Below are 23,106 nucleotides of genomic sequence, written 5' to 3' on the forward strand. Positions count from 1 at the left end.
AAGCTCCAAAAATGAAAGGTATGGACTCATGTGAAAGGGAAGTGTCCCTTTGATGCCAAAATGCATATTCTCCCTACCTATGCAATTAATAAACCAGAATCAAAACAATTAGGTATACGGTGAGTTAACCTGATGTGAATAAAATTTGAATTATAAGTCATCTTTAAAAATTCAATTTCTTAAGAATAGTTGCTTCTAGAGTAGGTTGTGCGAAATTGTTTTCACATCAACGTTTCAGATCACACTCTCTGATCCATCATAAAATAAAAACATGACAAATAACATACCCGAAACCATTTCTTATGAGGAATTCAAACCTTTAAAAATCCAATTTCTTGTCATTACAGGTGTCATTGCAGTCTTCGCTTCTAGTTTCGAGTAACATAAATGGGAGTCATTGTGTGGACCCATCAGATGCATCTAAACTAGCTTCGGAATATATTCATTGTAAAATTCGAGATATTTTGAAATGGCCGAATGTCAACCACCAATACCTAATTCACGACAAAATGGATGCCGTAAATGGTCGGTGATTTGACTCTGTTTTCTTATTAATTTATGGCTTTCAGCGCTGGCAAAATTTGCAACTCTATCAACGTTTACTATTCATTATTGGGCGGGCAAATGCATATATTTCTGTTTGTTTAGCTTAAATCTAGGTTTGTCTGGAGCAGGACAATTTCAAGTGTCCTGCCTAGAATCTTTGGTCAGAGTGCAAGGTTTAAAACAAAATTTTGGAATATCTAATCTGGGTAAGTGCAACACACACAGAATACATAGCCCTTGTTGTTTCATAATACCATACCTATATTATCTTCTGTCCGTTTTTCTTAGGATGAAGGGCGGAGGAGATTACCCTGATCTGCAGAAGACTACTTTCGACGTGTTAGGTTTATGTTGCCCTGCTGAGGTGTCTCTCATCGAAAAACTTCTGAATCCTCTGGAGGGAATAGAACGGGTGTCTTTAAATCTTTCTTTGAAAACAGTAACAGTTCTGCACAACCCATGTTTGATATCTTCAGCACAGATAGGTGGGTAGGAAGTAAAATTTTAATCTTCATATGACCAGTTTGATCAGATAGATATCTTGTGAAACCCCTCATAATTAATAGTTTCCATGGTGCTTTGAACAGCTAAGGCTCTGAACAAGGAAAGGCTAGATGCAAGCATTCAAGTATCTGGGCAAATAAAAAGCGGTGAAAAATGGCCCAGTCCCTACACTCTGGCTTCTGGTGTTTTGCTTGGAATATCTTTCTTCAAGTATTTCTACAGCCCTTTAAAATGGGCGGCTTTAGGAGCCGTAGCTGTGGGCCTTCCACCAATAGTACTGAAGAGCGTTGCGGCTCTCCGGAGTTTTGTATTGGATATCAATGTGCTTATGTTTATTGCAGGTCAGTATATTTCCATTTTTAGGGTATTTGGGTAATCTCATTAATTTGAAACATGGGTGGAAGTTTATCCTCCATTTGTTTGTAACAGTGGCCGGTTCCATCGGTTTGGGAGAATTATCAGAAGCCGGCTCTATTGTTTTTACGTTCACCCTGGCGGAGTGGCTAGAGTCTAGATCTAGTGATAAGGTGAGAAAGGCTTTTGAACAATAATCGAGATTATGTGAAATTGAATTGGTTTTACATATGATTCATTTGTCAATGGTAGGCGCGAGCAGCCAGAGGATCTGTTATGAACTTAGTTCCCCAAACAGCCGTTATAGAAGAAAGTGGCCAGAAAGTCTCTGTTCAGGATGTGGAAATAAACACTGTGATCGCTGTGAGGGAAGGAGAGATTATACCCATAGATGGGACTGTCATGTCAGGGAGGAGCTCGGTAGATGAAAGCAGTTTAACAGGGGAATCCCTGCCTGTGGAGAAAGAATCCGGGGCAAATGTCTGGGCCGGTACCACGAATCTTACAGGTAATTCATTCTTCATTCTACCAGTTCAATGAATAGTTTGTCGACAACGAATTTGTGTGAGTTAATCTCTGCATGCCACCCAAAATAAGAGTATAGGGTAAATACACCAAAACCTGCAATTTTCACATTTAATGTCTTTGTCATTTTGATAAGAAATTAAAGAGTGCCACCCAGTTTTCTCCAAAAGCTTCAATAGAACAAACTTAGGACATTAAAGCTGATTTCCATCCTGTGGTAGTTGTTGGAAGGAATAATTTCCCCTGCCACCGTTTACTGCAGTTTGCTATACTCAACCTTCAGATCCATCGTGAGCCCTCAGTCGGCCACCGTTAAACTCCTCATGCACATTTTTCCCTTTCATGCAGCCGAGACTTCTTTATTTCAACGCATGCAGAGCTATCTGTTTAATCTTTTAATCGGTGGAACTACTACTTCCACCGCTCATGAATTTGCTATGTAATAGCTCGAAGGATCGATGAATCCTCTATAAACAAAATAGGAGTTGTAATGCATTTAAGTATGAATCAATAAAGATTTAGTTTTGTATGCTGTAGCATACGTTCAGCTATTAGTTTCTGTTATTTTGTTGTTTTTCATTCCTTCAGTAGTGACAGATTTTGAGTAATGTTTGACCTGAGTTTTCACAATTCATGTAGTATTCAAAAGATTGTTTTTGAATTAATTGTATATTTTCACATTGATATTTCGAAACATATTCAATGATCTATTATTAAGAAAACTTGTATGTTTATGAAATTTAAATTTGTTGAAAATAGAAGGGGCAACCTCTCACTGTCTTTCATCTAATTCTGAATTTCTTAGGCTACCTGAGCGTAAAAACTGTGGCATTAGCATCAGAGTCTGCAGTGTCGAGAATGATAAAACTTGTGGAAGATGCGCAGAACCAACGGTCTCGTACAGATCAATTCGTACAACATTTTGCAAAGTACTATACACCAGGTAGGCCAATCTGGTGTTATAATCAGTACTGCCTATTCTTTGCTTTTCAAAAATCATAAAACAGAGTCTAATTGCAATAATGGTGGTTCAAAATGCATGGGCCGCAGCTGTGGTGTTGATGGCTGCAGGAATATCAGCGGCAGCACTCATTCATGGCCAAAATGAACACCATTGGCTGTACTTATCTTTGGTGCTCCTGGTGACTGCTTGTCCCTGCTCATTGGTCATATCAACTCCAGTTGCTACAGCTTGTGGTTTGGCAAAAGCTGCCAGAATGGGCCTCCTAATCAAAGGTGGAAACTATCTGGAAGCCTTGGGAAGGCTAGAAGCAATAGCTTTTGATAAAACTGGAACATTAACACAAGGAGAATTCAGTGTGGTAGACATGCATGTCCTAGATGACAGCATAGACAGACATAAGATACTTCACTGGTAAGTTTCAATTCTTCTACTTAAACATCAAAGAGTTCATCAAAGAGTTAATAGATAGCTATCCTATCACTATACCGTTTGATGTTTAATGTTACCCAGTTATGAGGTTTCATCAAATCCTTCAAATTTATGTGCTATGAATAACAACAGAAAAAAAGTCAAGTTCTCTATTAGTTTTGATTTGAAATGGAGTTTCTGTTCAGGATGTCAAGTCTTGAATCCAAATCAAGCCATCCAATGTCAGCTGCTGTTGTAGCCTATTGTCGTGAACAAAATATTGAACCATCAGCAGCTGTCACAGAATTTCAGTCGCTCGAAGGAGAAGGAATCTTCGGTATTATTGATGAGCATAGAATTCATATCGGCAATGCTCGATTATCCACTCGGCTAAAATGGGTTCAAGGTATTTTTTGCCGACTTGTATCTCATTTATTGGGCTGTATTTCAGCAAAGCTGAATGCACAATTACAATTTATAATTCTGGGTCACTGCAGATGTATCAAATTCATGGCATACCCGAGGACCAACTGTGGGATATATGGGTGTAAATGAGAGACTTGTAATAATCTTTAGTGTTGCTGATAAAGTCCGCGTTGAAGCAGCTGAAGCTGTAAAAGATCTCAAGGTATTTTTTCCTCTAATTTAATATTAATATTAATAGATCGATTGCTTTTGGTTTTGGCTGGTATGTTTTAATCGATGATTCAGTTTCAGGTCATATACAGTGATCTACCATCAGACAGAGGAGAGTGATCTTACACTTTCTTTTTGATGAAGATCAATAATTTTTCTTCTCTTCTTAACGATAGATTATTGAATTACTGATCAGAAATTATGATAAAAAAATACTCAATCAAAACTAAAAGTAATAATATATTGTTTCATACTGTAAAAAACTCATACCTAATATTAAACTCGTATGAAATATTAACAGATACTGATAAATAGAAATGGAAGTAAAATCATACTAGTTGTACCATTTAACTTATATATATATACTTTTAAAAAGAAAACTGACCTTTGCCATTGGACCTGCTGAATTTAAAAAAAAAAAAATCTCACCCAAGTAGAGATCAATTCAAAAGATATAAGAACACTAATTTATAGAATTAGTAAATCCAGCAGAATTCCCTGTCCCAAGTCGCTTGTGATCGCCAGCTAGTTGTCTAAAATTAAACAAAAAAAAGTCAAACATAATATAATATTTCTTATTGATCATTTCACCATTAAACTAAATGAATAATAGTATTTATATAGATACTAATTTTAAATGATTTACATCCTCTATATATATATATATATATATATATTTTGATCAGTAAAGGCATAGCCAAGATTTATATTAATTTTGCATTAATTACAGTATTGACAAGGCTGAGTAGTGTTGCCCCAAAAACCATTCTCAGCATATTCCAAAAACGGGTTTCCAAGCAAATAGAAACCATAAGCACCAGAGTAACCAAAGTATCTAATTTCAAAACCTAGCAAGATTATGCAGTCTAGGCAAATAAAACTATAAAGAGTTTAGATGGCAGATTCTCAACTGCCAATACAAAGATTTTAAACATAAATATGTAGCTAAAATTAACTATAACCAAAGTCTTAGATTAAGTAGTCAAAAAAGTAATTATTTTTAACAGGGCCAAATTGGGGAACCTAGCTTGCAGTTTCACTTGGGGGTTCGGATTGAGGCGATCCAATTCTCGCGCTCCCACGGCCTCTACCTATTGGGCAATCGCATCCATGACCCGACCCCCGACGGCCTCTTCTAGCACCACCCCGGTATCTTCTTGTTCGGCTTGGAGCTCCTCATCATTAGCTTTTAGGGGCAGGATTCCATTGAGTCTTGCAAATTGGATGAGGTCCTCCTCTCTACCCGAATCCTCCGGATCTTCCCCTAAGAACCGCCACTTGAGATACCTTAGGCCAACTCCAGCAAAAACTCTGTGTCTATCTAGGTCCTTCCCATTCGAGTCCAATAGAAATGGGTAATATTTGATGAGTTCTCCATGAGCATTGAACAAAATTCTCTCACTTGGTTGAGGGGCCCCTGAGTCATGGAGTGCCTTGTTCAAAATTTCTTGGAATTCTTGAAGGATTTCCTCTGAAAAAAGCTCTTTGGTGAAGCTCCATACGGCTTGCTTCGCTAATTTTTGGTCTAGCAGAGAGGCAATGAATTTGGAAGAGATGCTGGTGTTGTCTTGCAGATACTCCTCCCTGTTCAAGTGGCCACTTCCCAGAATCAAAGCCGAGAAGCAGATGGGAGGCTTTGAGTGAAGGAGGAGGTGCTTAAGCCTCAAATCTGTAATTCTTCTAAATGAAACTTGGCACGTCAAAGTCGAAAAGGAGATGGGAGTGTCTTCACCAATATATATTATAAAATCTAATATTTGAATAATTAAAATCTAAACCAAAACAAGTCAAACATAATATAATATTGCTTATTGATCATTTCACCATTACACTAAATAAATAATAATATTTATATAGATACTACTTATTTTAAATGATTTACATCCAATATATATTATAAAATCTAATATTTGAGTTGAGTGTTTCAAAATGCTTACAACTATACCTCAATTTTGATGGACAAAGCTTTTTAACTTTTCACCTCAATTTTGATGGACAAAGTTTTTAACTTTTCACTTTGACTACAGTAAAAAATTATTATTCACTATTTCACCATTAAACCAAATCATATTTAAATAAAATAAAGAAAGATAACCTCAGTTTCATATTCATTTAAATTTTTGATTCCCTAAGAAGTAATGAATTCTTTTAATCTTGGCAGAACTTAGGAATCCAATTGTCTATGCTCACCGGGGATACCGCTGCTGCAGCTGAAATCATTCAAAGACAGGTAACAACATTCCAAAACATGAAAATTAAACTAGACCTCAAGATTACAATAGGGTTAACCTTAATTTATCTGACCATTGCATTTCTTTCTATTCAGGTGGGTGAGATTACAGTCTATTCACAGCTACTCCCAGAAGACAAGGTAAAGATAATCGAAGAGCTAAAAGAGAAGGGCATTACTGCAATGGTGGGAGATGGAATTAACGACGCACCAGCTTTGGCTGCAGCAGATGTGGGAATAGCTATGGGTGTGGCAGGTTCTGCTGTCGCCATGGAAACATCTGACATAGCTCTCATGTCCAATGACATTAGGAAAATTGCCCAAGCAGTCAAACTGGGGAGAAAGTCTCTAGAAAAAATATACTTGAATGTTGCTATCTCCATAATTGCAAAGGCTGCTATATTTGGTCTTGCTTTCACAGGACATGCCCCGTTGTGGGTGGCAGTGGTTGCAGACATGGGAACTTGCTTGGTTGTAACATTCAATAGCATGCTTCTCTTGGGTACCCAGAAATTTGATAGTGAAAATAGCACAGACCAAATTTCTGATGATAGAAATAGCAGAAACCAAATTTCTAAGAATGATTTACCTGCAGCAAACACGTCGAGTGGATGTCGTTGTTGCAAGAATCAAATTCGTAGTGGAGAAAGTGATGAGATTGTTGTTGAAGTTAGAACACCATTGCTGGAACAAAATCAATGCAACAAGGAATGCTAATTGATTTTGATGATAAATAGTATTGAAAGATTTATCTTTGCTTTATTTAGAGGATAAATATATTATGTCTTACATCTTGTGTGCTTCCAATACATAATGGGCATGTATTAATGTTTCGTTTGAGTTCAAATCCCCAACTTTCTATCACTTCAAAAATAATAAAATTGAAATGAGTGCATTCAATATCCTTTATCCAATATTCCCTGTTCGTTTAGATCTTGTATTGTGAGTCTATTTAGTTCTTAGAACATGCGAGTAGGCTTAGAAAAAGCATAACATAACAATATGATAAAAAAAATTGGATAGAATTTTTTTTTTATGCATATTGTCATCTTTATATTTTAGAAATATAAAATATGTATCACAGATTATTATATTATTCTTTTTTTAAAAATGTATTAATTTTTTCTTTTTCTTTTTTAAAGATAAATATATTAATTAAGGATTGAGAGAAAATGTTTATTATTATTTTTCTTTTTTGGAAAGTATTCATTAGATTTAGGATGACGATCAACCCTTCAATCAAGTCTAGCTTCATGCATAACTTTGATGAGGAAATTAAGAGTATTTTATAGCTTAAGGTCCTACCATAACTAAGTTCCTAGGCCCACACACCACTTAAAACCAACACCAAGAAAACAATAGAAACAAAGAAAATTTATAGAAAAAATAAAACTTAGATAGAAACACATTAAATATAAACAAAAAGCACAACCTAAACATTCATGTACAAGCATGCAAGCAAGAGCTTGTAGCTCCTACCTACACTAAAAATCATGAAACCCTTAAGAAAAATTCATCACAATTTCTCTTTTGATTGCATGCACAATTTCCTTATTTTGAAATAGTATTTCACCTAGATTCTATCTAAAAAAATAAATGTTGATGTCAATGTTGTTTTGAATTATAATTCTTTTACTTAAATTATTATTTATATGGTCAATCTCAATATCTGATTTAGGTTTTTTAAACTTATAAAACACAGTAAAATATTAGAAGAAAGACTAAAGATGCTTTATATCACATTAAAAGAAAATAGTTTGGTGAGATTGTATTATTTATACATTGTTTCAATAAAATAGGTAATTTTCAAATATAAATAACATGTCGTACTTCTATGGTCTTAACATTGGACATATAAATTATACGTGACATGATACATTTATAAGTGTTACGGATGCATGCTTTGTTGTCATTTTTGTTAAATAATGTGTTCTAGATATGTTCTGGTCTAGACATCACTGAGTTGGATATTGTGTTGAAGTATTTGTAGTTATACTTTTGACCAGAGGTCGCTATGATTGGATTGATGTAGATAGGTTGTGTCAATAATTATCCAATTGATATTAGCTTGTTTTTTATGGTGAGGATGATTGAAAAGCTTCTGTTGTGTGGTCTTGCATCTTGTGTTCTTACAATACACTAATGGGCATGTATTAATGTTGCGTTTGAGTTTAAATCCCCAACTTTCTATCACTTCAAAAATAATAAAATTGAAATGAGTGCATTCAATATCCTTTATCCAATATTCCCTGTTCGTTTAGATTTGTTGTATTGTGAGTCTATTTAGTTCTTAGAACATGCGAGTGGGCTTAGAAAAAGCATAACATAACAATATGGTAAAAGAAATTGCATAGATTTTTTTTTATGCATATTGTCATCTTTTTATTTTAGAAATATAAAATATGTATCACAGACTATTATATTATTCTTTTTTTCAAAAATGTATTATTTTTTTCTTTTTCTTTTTCAAAGATAAATATATTAATTAAGGATTGAGAAAAAATGTTTATTATTATTTTTTTCTTTTGGAAAGTATTCATTAGATTTAGGATGATAATCAACCCTTCAATCAAGTCTAGCTTCATGCATAACTTTCATGAGGAAATTGAGAGTATTTTATAGCTTAAGGTCCTACCATAATTAAGTTCCTACGCCCACACACCACTTAAAACCAACACCAAGAAAACACTAGAAACAAAGGAAATTTATAGCAAATATAAAATATAGATAGAAACACATTAACAAAAAGCACAACCTAAACATTCATGTACAAGCATGCAAGCTACACTAAAAATCATGAAACCCTTAGGAAAAATTCATCACAATTTCTCTTTTGATTGCATGCATAATTTCCTTATTCTGAAATAGTATTCCACCTAGATTCTATCTCAAAAAAAAAAAAGTTCTATCAATGTTGTTTTGAATTATAATTCTTTTACTTAAATTATTATATTTATATATGGTCAATCTCAATATTTGATTTAGGTTTTCTAAACTTATTAAATAAAGTAAAATATTAGAAGAAAGACTAAAGGAGCTTTATATCACATTAAAAAAAAATAGTTTGGTGAGATTGTATTATTTATACATTATTTCAATAAAATAGGCAATTCTCAAATATAAATAACATGTATTACTCCTATGGTCTTAACATTGGACATATAAATTATACGTGACTTGATACATTTACAAGTGATACCGATGTGTGCTTTGTTGTCATTGATGTCAGAAAGTGTGTTCCAGATATGTTTTGGCCTGGACATCACTGAGTTGGATATAGTGTTGAAGTATTTGCAGTTATGCTTTTGATTAGAGGTCACTATGATTGGATTGATGTAGATAGGTTGCACTGACAATTATCCAATTGATATTAGCTTGTTTTTTATGGTGAGGACAATTGAAATATTTTGTTGTGTGGTCTGGGTGTTGCGTGTCTTGGTTCAGACTCTTTTATTTGTGATATAGCTGGTTCATGCATTATATTGGAGTAAGATGTATCTTATACTTGTTGGTCTGGTGATTGCATGTGAAGTATTCTTTTAGTCCTTTGTTGCATGTTGGTTGTTAGTTTAGGTTCAGTTTATGTTCTATGTGTTTAATATTTTTAGTGCAGTAGTATATCTTGGGTTGGAAATGTGCATACACGTCACAATATTTATTTTGGCCGAATTGGTGAGGATGTTTTGTTGTGAGTTGGTATATATATGTTATGATTTGTTGAAAGATATATAGAGATGAAGGTGCAAATATCTAGAGTTTGGTGATAAATGTAGCAAATCGTATGATATTCGGTGATACAGTATGTGTGCATGAAAAGTTCAATGATAAGTGTGTAAGCGACTTGATGTAAGGATGTCGATGTGATTTGATGTGTTAGATGGTACTGCAATGTAGAAGTGAGAGTTGATGTAGTTGTAATAATCTAGAAGATTTGGTAAGGTTAAAGATTGTGCTATAATAGTGGTTGTAATCAGGATACTGAGATGCTCTTATTCATACAATTCTTTTCTTGAAAGTCACGAATCTGTATCGTTCCCTATTGCAATTAGCTTTAGGTTCGCAAGTCATCTTTTGCATCTTGGCCCAAGAGGAATTAGCTTTGGTTTGCAAGTCCGCAAAGTGAGCTCCCTTTTCTATAAATCACTTTATATAGTGGATCATTTCTATGAGAAAGTGCTCACCGTGGTTTTTCCCAGTTCGGGGTTTTCACATATAAAATATTGGTGTTCTTGTGTTTGTTTATGATGGATTTTCTTAATTCTTCATAATGTGCATGTTTCAAATAAATTTGTTAATGGTTAGATTGAGGTCCAAAATTTAGTTTAATGCTAATTCACCTCGCCCTCTCATCATCCAACGTGTGTTCTACAATTGGTATTAGAGAAAGTTTCCTCTTGTGTAAGCTTAACCACTTAAGGTAGATCCGAAGTCTTGAACACTATGTTTGAACAAGAGTTGAATGATATGGATGCTTTAGATCAAGCTGATTGGGATAATGTTGAAGGAGTTGTTGATATGGAAGGAGAACTAAGATCTGCTTTGGTTGATCTGGATGAGTGCAAAGACAAATAGAAGAAGACCATTGAGAAGATTATTTTCTTAAGGGGATTGTTGGACAAAAGAAAGAAGGCCATTGATGAATACAAAACAAAGCTTGATGAGAAGACACAAGAATGTTCAAAATTAGAAGAGGAAGTGACAAATCTAAAAAAGGAACTCAAAGATGCTAAAGATCAGATTAGTAATGGATTTTAAGTTTGAAAGGTGGAAAAGAGATACAAGAATCTATCTTTTAGTTTAAGAATAATGGAGAGTTTGATGTGTGCTCAAAGATTAATGAAGAAAAGGGCAAAGGAATGAACCATGCTACTAAGGATATGATGATTTTCATATCTAATCATAATTTCTAGAAGCTTGTGATGGACTAGAGACCTCCTTTTGTTTCTTCCAGGTATTTATCTTTCAAATAAAATTGTGATTCATGTAATCAAGTAGGACAAAAAGTGGGTGGATGTATAAATCGGATGAGTAATTAATATTTCAATGGAAGTTGTCAAATTATTGCAATAAGTTTGGACACAAGGCTAGTGAATGTAGAAGCATAATGAATATGAATAGAAGTGCCAAATATTTCAATGGATGTTGCTATGTTTGCAATGGATATGGACTCAAAGCTATTGAATGTAGGATGAGTAGGAATTTCAAAATAAATGTGAATGGTCTGGTATACTATAATTGTAATATTGTTGGGCATATTGCAAAATTTTGTAAAAGTAGTAAATGAAAGAATGCTAGCTTGGATAATGCGGTGGAATCTGATGGAAAAGGAAAGTATTTGTGAGTAAAGAAATCAGAAGAGAAGAATAATGGAATTGTTGAAGGTGGTTCGACATTCGTTGTGGGTACAATTCCATATTTTTGTAATTGACTCAGACAGTAGGGTCTGGGGGGAGCTTCACTGAAAACATCTTTTGACCCCTCCTGGTTTGATGTTGAGTTTCCTCTCAGCATGGTAGATGTGTGTGGTGATTTTGTAGAGGTTTTGAGCATATCTTGTGGTCCAAATGTAATTCTTGAAGGTTTGAAAAACTATGTATCAACTTTTCAAAAAATCTAATTTGTGAGTATTTATTTTAGTGATTATGATTATTTATGCACTTGTGATTTGGAAAGGAAAGGAGAGAAAAGGAGTGAATTTAGGTGAAAGTGTGAGAGAAAGGATTGCAGAGTAGCGATTTGGTGAAATGGCAAAAAAATCTAAGTATCAATGATGAACCGAGACTTGAGTATGAGTTGAAACCTTTCATTCCATCAGATATAGATTCAATTGGAGCTTTTCCTAGAGTTAAGGATTGTGTTATTCACAAGGAATATGTTTTTCAGTATATTTATGTTGTTCTAGAAGAATATGGTCATGAGAAGATTATGGATTTTAGGCATAATTATTTCACTGATAGTTTTGTTGGTGCCCCAAAAAGGGTTTACACTGACTCAAACATAGAGACCAAGTTGTTTTTTCTTGATAATATCTATGGAAAGCCACTTCCAATTGTTTAATATTCTTTGGTCTTGGACCAACAATGACAAGGATTCTTGACCCTTTTACGCTTTAGGCTTTGTAAAACCAAGGAGGGTAATCCCCATGCTTATTTGTGTTTTTACGCCACACTCACAAATCATACATGAAATAAAGCAGATAATCTCATACGATGACTCAACAATAAGGGAGAATGCTTAGGAATGGCAAATTCCTCAGTGATCCTCAACTCGTTTGGAGCATGAGATGACTAATACATATGATAACGTTCATACAAAATAAAAGTATTCTAATTTTCAACAAGTTATAGCAAGCCAATGATGATTTCAAATAGTAAATAGGTACATATGCATTCACTTAACTATGATTAGTGCCTTAGTCCATTGGGTAGATGAATTCATATTGTATTTGACTGTACTTCTGACATAATTTATCTAACAACATAAGATCAAAGATGATATTTCCTTACAATATATCATATTTGTAATCCCCACCCAAAACTACTTATCAAAATCCTTGTAAAGATCTCTATCATTCTACAATTTTATTCAAGCATTTAATTGACCTATTAGACCAAAGCGAGAACAAAAGATTACATACACCACAACAGTGCAATGAATGATAAAATCCTTGATATTACACATTCAAAACATGATAGAACAATATATTGGAGAGAAATGGGTTTGAATCATATATTCATTCATTAACTCCGCTGTCTCTATAAGAATACAATCCATACATAACTCCTTCAAGAACCTGCAAAAATCATAGACACAAGACTCTTTTCTATTTTTCTTGCTCTGTAAAACAATCTTTTACAATCCTTTTGTTTCACCTAGACTTCCTATTTGGAAACAGAAATTTGGAACACGTATGGGACCAAAAATTTCAATCCCCGTCTCATAGTCCTGAATTCCCTTTTATAAAAAATAAGGGAGAAAACAAGCTTTAGGCTAGAGGAGACACCTGCCATCTAAGAATGACTATGCGTAACCGCATTCTGTTATACAAAACAATCATCCTCGAATCTTGTTTGAAATGGTTCAAAGTTGTAGCCACCTTCTTCAAAACTCATGATGAAAATTATCCTACCCTATCTTACAAGTTGCACAATATCTATCACTAGAAAACAAAAACAATTTTGCAAAGGGTTTACAACTTTCTATTCATCACTTAAATACATGCCACTCCACTCGCTATATTCTTCATTAGATGGCCAATGAAAATCCATTACTTCATTGCCCTATATGGAATATACATAATGGCTACTTCTTTTGCCTCTCTTTCAAAAGTTTCAAACAATAACCTTGTAGCACTTATTTTATCCATACTATCTTCTAGCATATCCATATTCAACCCATCACAAATCATTTCCACCTGGGTGTTGATGATTGTCTCTACCTCTTCCTTCCAAGACTGCAAAGGCTTAAGTGCTCCCTCTCTATCTTCAATATCTGGCAGAAGAGCTTGCTCTAATTCACTAAAATCCTTCATTAACTCCCTTATCTTCCTTTCTATATTTTCTAGAAGAATTTGGGATTCCTGCATTGATTTTACCAACAAATATGTTGGCTGTGTTGGAATTATACACTCTTATGAGAATAGTTGATGTTGTCATTGATGGCAACCAACTGGAAACTCACCGGCAATTGGTTTCTACATGCCCGACATCACAAACTTCATACACCGGTAGACACCGACACCGACATGCACTTACACCGACATTCATATTACATCGACAACAAGCATACCAACAGTCAAGCCGACGTGGGATACAGTTTTGTTTGTATGAATTGTTTTGTAATGAAATTATGTTTTGTAAGCCGACATGGTATATTGTAAAAGACTCATATGTGTATGAGATCTTATAAGTCTTTTTGACATAGGTGTGTATTGTATAAGGTGATATAGTTGAAAGTGAAGGTTTTGGTGATTGATGAGCTTAAACTGGTACTGAACCTGGCATGAGAGATGCTGTTTTGAGCAGTACATTGTATTGGATTAGATAATCCACTTTTGTAGTCAGTGTGACTCTTTATTGAGCAATGAGCTCTAGGCTGTTGGCCTCCCGGCATGTGTAGGCCCCTCATTGTAAGTAGTATTTATTCATTGGTTAGTGAGTAAATATTGTGGGTCACAAATCCCACCGAGGTTTTTCCCACACCGGGTTTCCTTGTTAAACATCTTGCGTTATGGTGTGTTTCTATGTTGTCTCTACTATTTCTATTTATTGCATTAATTCTTATTTTCTGGTACACCGTTTTGGGATGCAAAGTTATAAATAAGTTTAAATATTCTGTCAATCGGTTAGACACTGATTAACCCCCCCCTCTCAGTGTCTTTGGGACTGTCATTGAATCTAGCAATTGGTATCAAAGCCTGGTCCTCTATTTTCAAAATTCTAACAACTTGAGGAAGATTCTGACACCAGTACAGATGGAGAACTTAAGAAAACAGTTGGAAGGAGCTCTTGAAGATTTTGATGCAGAAAATTGAAGAATATCAAACTTGAAGATGATAAGAGGATTGTACAAGAATTCATTAAAGGACTTCAGGATAACTTTGTTATAGCACAAAATAAAAGAAAATAACTTCATGAGAAGATGCAGAATGATGATGATGAAACGGAAACTCTTAGAGACATTGCAAATAAGTTGAGACAAGAAAACAGTAATATGAAGAATGAAATGCAAGATATGACTATGAGGTTATGTAAGGATATTGAAGATAGAAAGAAGAATGAAGAAGACTTGGCTAGGAGACTTAATGATGCTAGAAATGAAAATATGAGACTTGGTCATGAAAATGATATGTTAAAGATAGATCTGATTCACATGCATCATGATAAAGCTAAGCTTGTGAGACAAGTTGGATTTTTGGAAAATGATTTGGTTACTGCAAATAAACACAAAGACAAATTCAAGAAAAGTTTAGAAGAACTTGATGACATGCTTAAAAGACAGAAACCTAATGGAGATACAAATGGACTTGGATTTGAACATGGAGAAAGTTCTGGTACTGCAAACAATCAAGATCAATACAAATCGGTAAGACAACCCAATGCTTATAAATTTAATGGGAAATGTTTTAATTGCAACAAATATGGTCACAGAGCAAATCAATGTAGATTCATAAATAATTAGAATACAAACTCACCCACCAATCAATGTTCCAAATGCAACAAAGTTGGTCATAATTCAGAAAATTGCAGAATGAATGTGAAATGCTATGTTTGTGGAAGATTTGGGCATTTATCTAATCAATGCAGATCACAAACCAGTCAAGGATATGGAAAGGCTATTTAGAGGAATAATGTAACTTGTTATGCATGTAACAAGATTGGACATATTGCAAAATTCTGTAGAAGCAAGAATGCACCGACGAACAACAAAGGTTCTAGTTTGAAGGGCAAAGAAAAGCTAGATGAAGTAAAGCAAGAATTTTCAAAACAATGGATTAAGAAGAGTGATCAGAAAACTGATGAAACTATCTCTGCACCGGTAGAACAGAGTAATCCTCCACTGACAGAAGATTCTTCATCTAACTGAGGAATAATCCTTAGAGGGTATTGAAGCAAGTTCAAGATCATGCATTCTACCCTCGGTTGATGGTGAGAAGATACATTTCTTCTTTACCGGTGGATATGTTAAGTTTTCACATAACTGGCAAGCATTTAATGCAGTTTAAGAAACTTTTTTGGCTATAAAGCACCGGGAAACCCTTATTTTGAACTCATCGAGCATTCAAACGATCAAAAAGCGCGAAATTGAGCAAAGGCATTCTAAGTGAAGTTGCGAAGTGATTTTCAAGCATTTAAAAATCTTGGTTTGAGGTATTTTTCTTTGAAATGGCTTCCTCATCTTCTGTTCTTGAGTTTATTTTGAACCCTACCATTGTGGAAAATGTCAAACGCCCTAGACCCGTATTCAAGATTATCCCCAAGATTGCAAAACAAGATGATTCTGTTGGAGCTTTTTCAAAAATACCAAAAGGTGTAGCATTTGCAGAAGACCCTAGAATATACATACATTGCAACATAGAAAACCTAGGGACTGAAGATCTAAAGAAAATATTCAATGAGGTTATTACCAATGGAAATGGTGTGATCAAACCCGAACATAATATTGTGCAAGATTTAGGTTTTGTAGAGATTCTGAATATTCTCAAATTTCCAAAGGAAGTTGTCAGACTTGTATTGAGCATAGTCCATGGTGAATTCATGTGGTTAGAGTCAGTTTGCAAGATAACCAAGGATGCAATTAAGGAAGTTACTGGTTTACCTTCAACGGGTAGTAGGCCTAATAAAACCAAGAAGATACCTAACAGGGGAGTTATCGATTTAACCAGAGCCACATCTGATAATAGGTCACTTAGAGTGAATGATGTTAAGGATATCAATGTAAGATATGTGAGTATGGTACTAGGTTACAAAGGAACTCATGCAAATAGACTAAATTCTGTTTCTAGTCTATGTATTCACAGTGCATATGAAATGGTGAACAATAATGTTAAGATTGATGTGTGTGAATGGCTTAAGGATGAATTAATTGACAATTTGATTAAGGAAGACAAGAAAGATACTTTCTATTTTGGAAACCTTCTAGTATGCCTAATGATGTACTTTACCAAGGAGATACCCAACATAGGTCACAAGGATTATAGTTATGAAATCTCGATAGGAAGACAAATACAAGATGCTTTCACTGGTATGGGCACTAACAATATTAAGAACACCACAGACTATTTCAAGACATTCCAATCTAAGATGAGAGCAAGAGGGAGACTACCACATAGCATAATTGACAAATATGACAAGGAAATCTATTTTGTGATTAAGAGAGATGAAAATTGGATGGAAGCAGTAAGCCCTAGAACTATTTGGGTTACTAAGATGGGTTATGAGGTTGACCTATCTATTCTGGAAACTTATGCTAAAGCTCTACTTGATGCACCAAGAGAGCCTTCTGAGAAATTCTTTGGAAATGCAGAAACTATAGAGAGCAATATATCTACGTAGAAAAGGACAAAGAGAAGAGAAAAATTTATCAGAGATGCCTCCAAGAAGGTAAAGAAAATCAAAGAAAATGTCATGAACATCAGTGGTATATCAGCCAGTGAGCTTGAAGGACTACAACTTGAAGCACATGTTTCGCCGGTTGTAACATCCTCCGATATTGACAGTGGTAAGGCTGCTGAGTTTAAAAGAGTATAAAGGAAGAGAAAACCCTCACCGGTACCCTCTCCTTCACCTAAGAAAACCAGGACACTAAGGAAGAAACAACATACAGTTAGGGAACCGAAGAAGAAACTTACTCCTAAGAAGAAACAAACACCGATTACCCCCACACTGAATGATTTATTGAATAAGATAACAGAGGAAGGTAATTTATCTAATGTAAATAACTGGTATATTTCCTCCAATGATTCTAACAAAAGCACAATTGAAGAAAGTATTATTTTGCACTTAGACATTAATAAGAAAGTTTCGATAGAAGTGATTGATGAGCTACCAAATGACTTATACATGAGATTAGAAGCCAAAAGGCTATTTGTAATGGAATTGGATAAGAAATTGAAAGTTGAAGCACTCTTGGCTGTTCATCCGGTAAACTCCAAAGAAGAGATAGATGAACTTATTTATGAAGCTAACCAATGAGTATTTGTTAGTGGACACCAGCAAGTGAGCTTGATGGCTGGAAGAGTTAAGGAGATTGCTAATGAGACTGGAGATAAATGGGATATATTCTTTATTGAAAGGGAAAATCAAGAGGAAAGGAGTAGACCTAAAAAGACATTCAAAGTATATCAGAAAGACAAGGACAAGGGTAAAGGAAAAGTTGGTGGTATTCCAAACATAAAGGTTATAGATAATCTTCCACCGCCACCTTTGGATACACCACCGGTACATGTAGAAGATCCACCGGTTATTGATATTGAAGGTATAACTCTTGACAATACTAATCCAGAGTCTGAGATACTCTTTACAATGAATGTGGATACTCAGGAGGTAAACATTGTTGTGGACAAGGAAACTACAGAGGTTAAGACATACAATGTTGATAATAGCAAGATTTCAGAGAAACTGACACAAACAATTGACTCTTAGGAAACTGAGATACCAACTCAAATAGAGAAACCGATAGAGACTAAAAAACTAATAGAGGACAAAGGTACTAGCATAGGGCCACCAAAATTTGAGAAACCGACAGTAAAACTTTCAGAGAAACAAACTGAGGTAGAGGTTCATGTTGAGACTGAGAAACCGACAGTTATAGAGACACTGAAACAATCTAAGAAACCAGTAAAGGTAGAGGTGAAAACACAGACAGATCCACTAGAAGAAAATGTAAGTAAAATGGATACATCTGATGGAAATAAAGAGGGTATAGTGAAGGTGATTGGTTAGACATCTGTTGAGATGAAATCTATAGCTGAACCGAGTATATCTACAGGTGAATTCAGACCCACTAACATAATAGAGGTACTTTTAGATTCTATTAAGAGGATAACTGATTGCAATACATTGGCTTTTAAGGAAATTGATAACACTTTACCTCTTCTAAAGATGATTGCACCTAATTGTAAGATAGATCACATTAAGGATTCTTTAGGAAAATTGGACACATTGTCCAAATTCATTTTTGATAATGTTATAACTATAGACAAGGTGAATGAGGATACCATAAAGGAGAGATTTGAAAAAGAGAAAAATACATTCTTTGTAAACACCATAAAGAAATGTACTGATCATGTGGATACACTTTTACCGGTACTCAATTCTACAATTTTGGAGTATAAGGAGCTATATAGGGAAGCATGTAAACCTCACTGTTTGACTGAGGACATTGATGAGGAGATCAAGAAGACACAGAAAGAAATTAATGACATTGTGGATAATATTATAGGTTCATTCAGACTTATATTATTTTTTAAGCAGGAAATGTCAGTTTTTGAGGAAAAGTTAGAAAAACTTGAGAAAGAGAAGGCAAGAATAAGGTCTAATGCTTGGGAATTAAAGGAAAAAATTAGTCCAAGGCTAGATAATCTGATTACTTAGAGAATTGAATTATCTAAGGCAACAGTACACGGAGAGTGATCACTAGAGCAACAAATGCACTATCTCACCGGTATGATCTAGCAGATAGAGGCAACTTTAGATGACAGTAACAAATTTATGTAGAGTCTGAATATGATTTTGGCAGACATCTTTCAGATTGTAACCAACTGGTTACAAACCTTGAGGTAGAATTTTTGTACTCTTTTGATTATTTATGACATCCTTTGTCATTGATGTCAAAGGGGGAGTAGAGGAGAGAAAAATGCATGTTCAAAGGAGATCACTTGCTCAAGGGGAGCACATCTTTTTGGACTTCAGTTTTTGGATAATGGTTTTGATTTTTCTCATGAGTGTTGCCATTAATGCCAAAGGGGCAGATTGTTGGCATTCTACACTCTTATGAGAATAGTTGATATTGTCATTGATGGCAACCAACTGGCAACTCACTGGCAATTGGTTTCTACATGATCGACATCACAAACTTCATAAACCGGCAGACACCGACACTGACAGACACTTACACCGACATTCAGATTACATCAGCAATAAGCATATCGACACTCCAGCTAACATGGGATAAAGTTTTGTTTATATGAATTATTTTGTAATGTAATTATCTTTTGTAAGTCGACATGGTATATTGTAAAACACTCATATATATATGAGATCTTATAAGCCTTTTTGACCTAGGTGTGTATTGTATAAGGTGATATAGTTGACAATGAAGGTTTTGGTTGTTGAGTGATCTTAAACCAGTACTGAACTTGGCATGAGAGATACTATTTTGAGCTGTACATTGTATTGGATTAGATAATACACTTTTGTAGTCAGTGTGACTCTTTATTGAGCAGTGAGTAAATATTGTGGGTCACAAATCCCATCGAGGTTTTTCCCACACCGGGTTTCCTCGTTAAACATCTTGTGTTATGTTGTGTTTCTATGTTGTCTCTACTATTTCTGTTTACCGCATTAATTCTTATTTTCTAGTACACCATTTTGGGATGCAAAGTTATAAATAAGTTTAAATAGTCTATCAACTGGTTAGACACTGATTCACCCCCCCCTCTCAGTGTCTTTGGGACTGTCATTGAATCTAACAAGATGGAGTGCATATGGCTTCTCAGTATGAAATTTAGATTCCATAGACATTATTCTAAGCTCATTTCTCCTTTGCAACCACTTTGTGAATAGGGGAATTGCCACTTCTTTATTAGCATTAAACTTTTGAATAGCATCGAAAAGTAAAGAATATAAGGCATGAATATTGTTCAACCTGCATTCAATTTTCTCATTTAAATGAGTTAGAACAGAACTAACTATATTCTTCTTCTCCTCAGCCGATTGTTTCTCTGATTCTTTTAATTTATTCTCTAATTCAACAATATTCTCCAGGAGCTGAGACTCATTTGGTTCAGTTGATCTTATAGTATCCAGCTCATCATCATCATCATATGGGACTAACATCATGCCAAGGATATTAGTACTTATGTGTAATTGAGCCGCTTCTTGTTTTTGGATCATAGGTGGCGACCTAGATGTTGATGACCTAGACAGCCCTTCAAGTGCAGGATATGAAACCTTTATTTGTCCTTGCTCTAGGAGTTGCACTCTCATTTGCAACTCTACACATCTTTTCTGAGATGCATTATAATCATTAAAAAGTTTGTCAAATTTCTTCATTAGCTCAGCCCTCTCTGAGGCTTCCTTTTTTGTACTCTCATGTGCTAGCTTAGCAACATCAACATTCAACTTTGTAGCCTCTACACTTGATGTGTCGGCTAGACCCTTTATAATCAAACTTCCCTCAGGTTGGGGTTTAAATCATTGATGTCAGGCTTCCTAGGCCCTTCCTCTAATGCCTAATATCCAAGGTTGCATAATCATCTGCAAAGTCTGATCCTCTTAATGCTAACCCCGCTTCTTCCTCCTTTGATTTCTTAATGGCGTCAAATGCCACTGCATCTGCTATATCCCACTCTGGTAGAACCAGGACTCTAGCCTGACTTATAATTTTCTTGCCCTCATCAGCAGTGATTTCCTTGAACTCTTCCTTCATTTCAATTTTTAATTCCTCTTGGATTTCTTTGTCTAACCTTTCTGGCCTTTGGGCTTTCCTCTCAGCAATTCTTCCTTTGTATTCCTCAAGCTTTGTTTTCCATACTAATTACAAAAATGCTAGGCTTTTAACAAATGTATCATCCTCAAGGAAGCTATCACATGCCTCTTTTATTGCATCTTTGAAGGCTTTACCAAGAATATCTGAGGGAGTAAGATCAAACTCCAAATTAGGAGGCAATACAGGAATACCCATTTGCATTTCTACACTTGTTGCAACAAACCTGTCTCCCTCTACCTAAGCTTCATCTTGCCTTACTGGTGAAAAGGATACAGCTGACGGCGAGGGGCTTCTATCAAAATATTCAAGATCAATGATCCTGATTCCTTGAAAAGGCTTAGTTGTTATCTTGGGTAAAGGCTTTGAGCTCATAATTTTCTTACCCTTTCTCCTTATCAATATCCCACTATCACTTCTACTATCCTCTTCCTTAGTTATTTTTTCTCTAACTATTTTGTGAGGAGACTCCTGAACAGGCCTTTGTGCTATCACACCACTTGCTCTTTGGGATACATGAGGTTGCGAGCTTAATTGTTTCCGTCCATGAACTTCTTCAAGTCTGGCTAGCTTCTCCCTCAAAACTTTAGTCAACTCATCAAATTTTTTCATAACAAATTCAATCTTGGTATAGAATGGAGAAAAGTCCTTTAATGGATCATAATTTGGATCCATCTTCTGAATAGCAGCCTATAATTTTCTAAAAATTATCCGCTTCTCCTTTCTCCATTCTTGCATTGTGTGGTCAAATTCATTCCTGATTAAGTCCTCGAGAAAATTATGCACATGGGGCAACAAAGTTCCTTTTATTCTCTTTCTAAAAATGCCGAAGAAACCTTCAGGATCACTATTTCTAGCTATACTTACCCCCAAATGGTATGGTGAAATGAATTGTTCAAAATGCTCATAACCTCCCTTTATAATCACAAAGTAAGGGATAATGTTGTAATCCAAGAAAAGTGACCCTTTCCCTTTATTTTTCAATTCTTTATCCTGGATACATCCAATTTGCCACATTACCTCAGCAAAACCCATTCGCAGAGGAACATTGAAAGGTAGTACATGGGGTTGTCCGAAAAAGCCATAAATTCTGATCATAGTACTTACAGAGTATGACATAAAGTCTCCCCAATTATGTTCAATTCTGGGTAGAGGCACCCTTTCCTTGGTTCTTACAAAATCGTGCAACTCTCTAGGAATCCTTGGTGGATTCACTATCAATCTTTGTCTTAATCTAGAGGCAAAATTGTTATCAAATGTTATATAACTATCCTCTCGTCTATCCCATGACATGTCTGTGCTCCAGAGCTGTACTGGAATCTCTTGATTATCTATTGTCTTTCTAAGGTTCATGGTACCCTCAAAATAATCTGCATTCCTTGAAAGAAACATATGCATGAGTAAAGAATACCAGGAGAAAACCCCAGCCACCTGATTCTTAATGTCTAATAACCCCTCATGCATCTTTTCCTCAAGATAAGGAGCAAAGTAAAAAACTATTGTAAAATCCAGATGTTGTATCTGCATAGCCATGTACATGAAATCAAGTGGCATTACTGTAATGGGACTAAAACCCAATACTTGGCAAAAAGAGAAGAAAGTAGCCTAGAAATAGGGAGAGAAAGCACCAATTGGGAATGGCTCCTCTGAACTTGGGCCGATATGATATATTGTACTTCCCGCTCTGGCTAAGTGCATTGGAAGGAAACAATTTCTAATGAATTCCTTCATT

The 23,106-nt window shown here is 35.2% G+C and overlaps 1 protein-coding gene across 1 annotated transcript; it reads left to right on the forward strand.

The window, feature by feature from the left end:
• Positions 1–514: 514 nt before the first annotated feature.
• Positions 515–6,961, forward strand: LOC131039154 (cadmium/zinc-transporting ATPase HMA2). The gene is made up of 11 exons (XM_057971823.2): positions 515–752; positions 835–1,031; positions 1,134–1,391; positions 1,480–1,577; positions 1,657–1,912; positions 2,735–2,872; positions 2,980–3,304; positions 3,508–3,707; positions 3,799–3,929; positions 6,099–6,167; positions 6,264–6,961. Exons 2-11 carry the CDS (start codon positions 836–838, stop codon positions 6,882–6,884), a joined length of 2,292 nt encoding a protein of 763 aa, XP_057827806.2. The 5' UTR covers positions 515–752; position 835; the 3' UTR covers positions 6,885–6,961.
• The last annotated feature ends 16,145 nt before the right edge of the window (positions 6,962–23,106 follow it).

This window comes from Cryptomeria japonica, chromosome 10 (assembly GCF_030272615.1).
Source record: "Cryptomeria japonica chromosome 10, Sugi_1.0, whole genome shotgun sequence".
Lineage (NCBI taxonomy): Eukaryota > Viridiplantae > Streptophyta > Pinopsida > Cupressales > Cupressaceae > Cryptomeria > Cryptomeria japonica.